The sequence below is a fragment of the Bactrocera latifrons genome, unplaced genomic scaffold (assembly GCF_001853355.1).
Source record: "Bactrocera latifrons isolate USDA-ARS-PBARC rearing strain unplaced genomic scaffold, ASM185335v1 scaffold_157, whole genome shotgun sequence".
In the NCBI taxonomy this organism is placed as follows: Eukaryota; Metazoa; Arthropoda; class Insecta; order Diptera; family Tephritidae; genus Bactrocera; species Bactrocera latifrons.
In genome coordinates this window covers 25,051-32,367 of record NW_017535041.1, presented here as the reverse complement: position 1 = coordinate 32,367, position 7,317 = coordinate 25,051, and the positions used below count along the sequence as shown (strand labels likewise).

Below are 7,317 nucleotides of genomic sequence, written 5' to 3'. Positions count from 1 at the left end.
TTATAATAAACACATTTTTAACAAAATTTAACGTGAATAAGAGTAATATATGAAAAAATTATTTTCTACATATTTTTTTTATACTTTGTTATAAAATCTCTATTAGTTATTTTTTGTACTATAATGAGTCTATGAAGGATATTTGATATATAGATTTCACTCACCCAACAATATCGTGTAGTAAGCTTTTATAAATGCATTCGCTTCTTCCCTGAAGCAGCTAACAGTAAATAAGATTAGCAGAAGAAATACTTCAACATATTTGAAGCGCAAAAAGTTCACAAGCATATTGATGTTGCACTAAATATTAAGAAGAAAATAATGTATTAATTAAATATAAGTTTAAACAAATATTAAAAAAAAATTTATATTATAAATTTATGAGAGCAACATTTCCAGTTACACTTTTTCACCTTCTAATATCACATAATTGATATAAGAAACGGTTAAAACAAACTAAATTTTAAACGAACTTACGTCATTAATTGCTTTGRGTAGCATAAATGAGGCACCAGTGCGTAGTAAATCACCAAACAGCGCATTGAAGTGAAAGTCAATGGGTATGGCTTCGGGACGAAATTGGAAAATAGAATTAGCGATAGATTTTAATTATTAAACTCAATTAAGGCAATGTTCATTATAGCACATGGTATATAAGTTACAAGTATCATGCCATACGACAGACAGATGTCGCGCTTCTATTATTTCATTTGAAATATATCACAAGCGACACAATTTCGTGATAATTTCAGAACAATTCTTCAAAAAGCAATAGAATTTTTAATTTTTGTGTATGCTATTGAAAACTTAACAAAAAATGTCATGGCACATTCAAAAATATCAGTTGCTTTTGAAATGTAGCATACCTTTAGGCATACAATTTAATTGTATTTATATTTAAGAATTTTTGTGTCTCATCTTTAATTTCTAAATCAAGGCAATTTACTCACTCTTCACATATCTAATTAAAGCCGTATCACAACGTCTCGGTTCCGTCGATTCCAAACTCGCATGCACCAACAGAACCAATGCATGAATTAATGCGCAAAACGCCCAAAATCCTATGCTCATGTAGGCCAAAGCAAAAGCCATATCCTCAGTGGAATAGCACATTACAACCAACAATTTTGCAACACCAAACACTAAAATATATTAGAAACTATTCCTCTTTCTTTCAAAGCATGTATTTGGTGAGAGMTGGAGACTTTTTTTTGGAATTTTGTACAAAAATTTTGCGGAAATAATTTTGTTAGTAAATAAAGCGGTATGTGTTTTTGAAAATTTTTAGAAGTGATTTTGACACTTTTGTGTCATGAGTGTGTCACCGAAAAAAAAAAAAAAAAAAAAAAAAAAAAAAAAAAAAAAAAAAAAAAAAAAAAAAAAAAAAAAAAAAAAAAAAAAATCTGGTTGAAGTGAGCAATGTTTACAATGTGAAGAAAAAATTTTCAGATAAAAGGGAGTGACAACGATTATATGTGAAAAATTATTTTGAACGATTTTCGGAAGCCAGAAATTTTACATGATATCTTTAAACCGGTGATACAAAACGAAGCGTAGAAGACGTCATAGCAGGTTCAAACCTCGCATGTAGATATATGCATATGTACATATGAAAATTCCTTTTTTACGACCGCTCATCCGAATATTATAGTGTTGTTTTTGAAATTTGCAGAGAAGGTTACTGCGGTTAAAAAAAAAATGATTTTTTTATTAAATAAATGATCGGTAGTCTTCAGATTGGACAATATTTACAAAGGAAATTTCAAAGCCCCTTCGAAAACACTTTGAAACAATATAGCTGAAAGAGGGGGTTGCCATCGTTAAATAAAAATACTGTTTGACTCTCTTAAAAAGTTGTAAAACTTGGTACTCATCCCTGATAGAAAACTATCATAGAAGCCTAATTTTGAGGAGAGGATGGGGAAGGTATTGGCTGCTTAATATTATCGGCGAATTAGCTCGAATAGATATAGATGTTCTGGGACGTTGTGTAGATATGCGATGATCTTTTTGAACCATACTTAGAAGTTCTAGCTATCACAACGGACAAGGATCTATTGCAATGCAAGTAGTATTACTCATGAACTCACAAGTAATTTATTATCTAATGAACCTAACCTAACCCTTAACTTAGAAAATTTAAAGATTTTATTTTCTTTGAAAGTCCGTTCTTCCAACTCCTCACTTATAAGGAAATTAAGTGCTTATGTTTAACGAGTTAAGTGCACTAAGCACCGTTATTAATTATAGTCAAACAAGTCATACAAGCGCTACCAGTCAGGCTGCGCCAAAATGTATGCTACAATACAAATGATGGACCTTCAACAAACTATATATTCATGCGATATCATAAATTCATATCTCCACCTAACTGCTTGTTGCTTAATAACGCAACAAACGTATTCATTTATAATTAAATACACACGCCTACATGTGCCGCACACTAATGCGCTTGAGTAAACACATTTGAGGTCAATTATTTACAAACTAGAGTTGTGTCAACTTTAGACTGATTGCATTTGCCACACACAAATGAATAAAGAGAAGTGCAGGAAAAACGTTAAGCAGCAAAAGGATTTCAGTGTAAATTATGCGTAATGTATCTGTCTATATGTGTGTGTGATCATGCATTTCTACGCCTGTGTGGCTGCGTAAACATATTGTGTTGCATATTTGATTGCAAGCAAACATGAATCTAATTAAAATGCCATGAGTCGGGGCAAACGATACGGCAATAAATCTATAAATATTCAGTACAAACGGCTGCGGAAACTCGAAATGAGCAAGAGATGCAGAGAGAGACAAAGAGAAAGAGGCATAAAGAGAGAGAGAGAGAGAGAGAGAGTGGGAGGGCTGGTGAGCGTAAAGTGATACATGCTACATAGAAAGTGGTCAACAATATTTGCGATAAACTGTCCGAAACTCACTCGATGTGCGGCATGCTTAGCATTTTCTGTCTATACTAGGACCATATTGTGAAGAGAACATGTGAGCTGATATTGTGGTAGCACACTATGTACACATTTAAACCAAACAAACCTGTAAATTTACATGTCTATAAAGGTAAAGTATATTTCACAATGCTTACATAGCAAATTGCCAAACAATTAGCATTTAGCTATATAGTATAGAACAACTAATACATGTTCTCTCCTCCTGCATTCATGAATATTTTGTAACGAATATGGGTACCGAATAGTTTGTTGAAAAGAGCGGTCTTTCTGAGAAATGTATACTTTTGCGTTCAGAAAAGTTAAAAACTTTATCAACATGACAAAAGGGAAGATATAAAATATTTCCWAAACAATTAATGGGAGAGTGAAGTAATCCGATATTGCGCTCTGAAAAGGTAGACGAACGAATGAAGCTAATATTTCCATTGATATATTATATATACCTTTCGCTGATATGAAAGTCACAACCTTGGTCAATTGAATAATAGATCATGCAAATGTGTCTCATTAAGAGAGCAAGCAAGAGTGCAAAACTGAGCAAGTGCGTGAGACAGAGCAGCTTTATAGCAGGATATAGCAAATCTCCACACTATACATTATGAAAGATGAGAACTTACAGCATGTACTTGGTATGAAGCCAAGAAACGATGGAAAGTAATATCTGTGCTCTGGTATTTTATTCTCAAACTGTATTGGAGAAAATCTCGACATAGACAATCCAATACAATCCAAATTTAAAAGGCGGATAGTACGGTACCAATGCTGATATAGTGAAACCGCCGTACTTCGAACTCGGGATCTATGAATAGACAAATATTGAAAGCATCTTTGAATGTCTTTGTGAGAGGATTTGGTTTAAGGAACATTAGGTAAACAGAAAGTACAAGAATAGAGGAGCTGATGAACGGCTAAATGAATGAAATAACGGGTTTCTCAATAAGAGCGCTGCAATAGCTTTTAAATAAAGACAAAACGGTTTAGGTTATCAACGAAATTCTTTATTTCTGTGAAAGTAAATTCGATGCCACTATGCATGGAACTCGATTTATTTAGCATAGCCACCACCGGCACGCTTGCAGAAGTCCAGACGCTGAACCCAATTTTCGACGGTTTTCAAGCATAAATCGGCCGATACTGCCACAATTTCACGCTCGTTATCCGTAGGAAGTTCATCAACGGACGCTGGCTTGTTGGCATAGACCATAGACTTGACTTATCCCTACCAGGAAACAGTCTAACGGCGTACCATTCCGTAAGTTAAACCGTTAACCAAACTTGGTTTTCAATAAATCGATTGTGACATTCGCTTTGTAGTTTGTGGGACCACATATTGTCCAAGTCTACATTATTAGGAACAGCGGAAAAAAAGAAAACATAAGAAAGGAAAATCGATATTTCTTTTTAAAAATATTCACCCAAGTTTAAAAAAGGATCAGGATCAAGTTCGGAAACATTATATAGATTCTTCCGCAGAAGTACAAGAAATAAACACAGACATAATAATWAACATATTTTTTTAATTAAGATAAGTTTCTCTTAAACCCTGAAAAAGTATATGAAATAATGATTAGAAAGCAGCAACCGAATTTCTTTCCAGACACTTTATGCACATCCATTATCTCCTCCCTTTCCCGCACTGTCACATAAACAAATTAATTATGGTCGAGCGTTAATTGCAAATTAGTTGCTAACATTCTCGATTACAGCAGAAGCGCCAAAATAAAGCAGAGCATGTAGAAGCTAATAGTCGACAAAAAATAACAAAAAGGCAAGCACAGCAAAGGAAGCAACAAAAAAAAGCAGGAAATCGCAAGCAAGGCAGTCCAAAAAACGGGAAATGCGGCAACGTATGAAATTAATGCGTTGTAATTAAACGCCAACAAAGACGAAAACGAAGAGAACGAAAGGAAAATTATGGCAAAATCACCACGGCCAGCCGAAGGAAGCAGGAAATACATAAATGTGTGTGTGTCTGTGTATGTGCCGGTGCTGCATGAAGGACTCTATATGGCATTTAAAAGAATATTCGAACGGCGGACAGTAAAAGCTGCAGGAAATGCCGTAGACAAGCGCTAGCCAGCTATTGTTTTTATAGCTGCTCGCTGTGTTTCCGTCGAGCTGCCTCTCACGTTGACGATATTTTAATGCTTTTGCTAAGAGCATGGCAGTTTTTTCGCTCACTCACTCCCACACACACACACACATATACATGCTTGTGAACAACACATTTGTGCGGCATAAATAAATCAGTTTAATATGAAAAACCATTAAAGCGGCAACAATAACAACAATAACTGCATGTGGATAATGGTGTGCACCTACGCTTATGTAAGCAATGTAAGCACTAACACACTCACGTGTAGTCGCCACCTTTTCATGTATGTAATTACAGCGTGTGTACGTGTAGCACACAACAGCGCTGAAATAACATCACGTATACGCCATGTACGCCAGCTGTCTGGCGTCGCGTACGCGCCAACACAGCGTTGCAACGGTGTTGCATACCATCAAATTGCCGTTCAAAATGCGTTAAATATACTTTTTGCTGCGCTGTGATGTTATTGTTATACTTCTACTCCTTTTTTTATGTCTAGCAGTGGTTTTTCTGGCGCTTAATGAAATGTTTGGTATGTAAGCAGAGTGTTTAAAGGTGTGCGGTGAGAGAGGAAGGTGTTTCTGCCAGTGAGTGGTGCTTGTAATTGGTATGTATGTGCGCTTAAATGATCGTTTGCATTATAGCTCACAAAAATACCCGAAGCCAATTAGCTATGCAGACAACAAACAAGCGACAGGTGAAGTGATTTCATATAGAATTATCTACTCGTTTGGATATGTAGGAGTATTCACAAGCATGCGCTGCGTTACCACATGCGTGAGTGAAAACTTTTAGTGCATTTTGCTGATATTACGAGATTTTATAATTTAAACTTTTTCTTTATTTTTAATACCCTCACCAGGGTATATAAGTTTGCTACGAATCTTGTAACACCTTGAAGGGAACGTCGTAGTCCCTCAGTTTTTAAGACATCGATCCGATATCCTATACATCCTTTTTTCCTGAAGAAGCTGCTAATTTGTCGGAGCCGCTGATATAGGACCACTATCGCATATAGCTACTATACCACTTGATACGAAATGATTGGAATTCAKTGCTTTAATGGAAATATTTTTTATTTGACGAAATATCTCTAAGGAATGCGGCATGATCCTCAATACAATCTTCGAAGAAATGATTTAGATCGGATCACTATAGTATRTAGCTGYCATACAAACTGAATATTARGAATCCAGTGCTTGCTTAGAAAACTTGTGAATAGTATTCATAAGAGAGATTATTCATAARCGTTAAATTCAAAGCATCAAGCTTAGTTCGCCGGTGTTCCACAAGTTCAGTTATTAGAATTATGATCGTATGATGGCAGTAAATTATGAAAAGTGATTAAAGAATATTATTTACAAAACTATTCGCAAGAATCCAAAAAATTTAAACCTTTATGAACAATTTGCTGGTGTTTCACGAGTTCAGTTAATAGAWTATTGTTCATATAATGCTAGCAAGTATTCTAAGAGGATACCAAAATATTCTTGACAAAACTATCCGCAAAGAAACCWTAAAATTGAAAGCTTTATGCTTAGKTTGYCGGTGTTCCACAAGTTCAGTTATTAGTATAATAGTTGTATAATGTTATCAAAWAATCAAAAGTGATTAAAAAATATTATTTACAAAACTATTTGCAAGGTACCGCAAGAAACCACAAAATTCAAAGCTTTAAGCATAATTTGCAGTTGTTCCACAAGTTCAGTTCTTAAAATRATGTTCCAAAAATGTCAATGCATTATCAAAAATGATCTAAAAATATTATTTGCAAAACTATCCGCAAGAAACAATAAAATTCAAAGCTATATGCAATTAATAGACGATGATTTGGATAAAGAAATAATATATCACTATTCCGCTGCTGTTCAAACATCTTGAAGATACCACTTTAAGATGGAAAGTAGCGTTGATATAATTGGATCGACTATATAATAACTATTTTGTGTTTTTAATCAATAAGTTAAACATCTTTTATGGGAAAATCATCACCAGGGAATTTCTGTAATATTTGTTTTTCCTTAAAACTCCACTATACAGATAATTGTAATTGTGTGAGAGTATGGGCTTAGCATTTTCTGCGCTCAATATTTATGAAGCTCGAAGAAGCAATATTTTTTCATAAACGCCTTTTATTACAAACACCAAAACACACACACAAACAAAAGTTCGTGGATAGAGTTGTACAAATGAAATGGCACACCAGTGAAGCAGGCGAGTATTTCGCCACAAACCAAATTAACACCACGCTGGCATTTAGAGCAAGCG

At 34.5% G+C, this 7,317-nt stretch overlaps 1 protein-coding gene across 2 annotated transcripts in view; it reads right to left on the bottom strand.

Moving 5' to 3' along the window:
- LOC108966172 overlaps positions 1-1,269 on the bottom strand; it is a 1,770-nt gene extending 501 nt beyond the window's left edge. For both annotated transcript variants that reach the window (XM_018928934.1, XM_018928935.1), the window contains exons 1-3: positions 951-1,269; positions 478-566; positions 165-300 (exon numbers count right to left, since the gene is read on the bottom strand). In XM_018928934.1, coding sequence (XP_018784479.1) covers positions 165-300; positions 478-566; positions 951-1,113 — 388 coding nt within the window. In that variant the 5' untranslated portion in view covers positions 1,114-1,269. The remainder of the gene's footprint in view (positions 1-164; positions 301-477; positions 567-950) is intronic.
- Between the last annotated feature and the right edge of the window lie 6,048 nt (positions 1,270-7,317).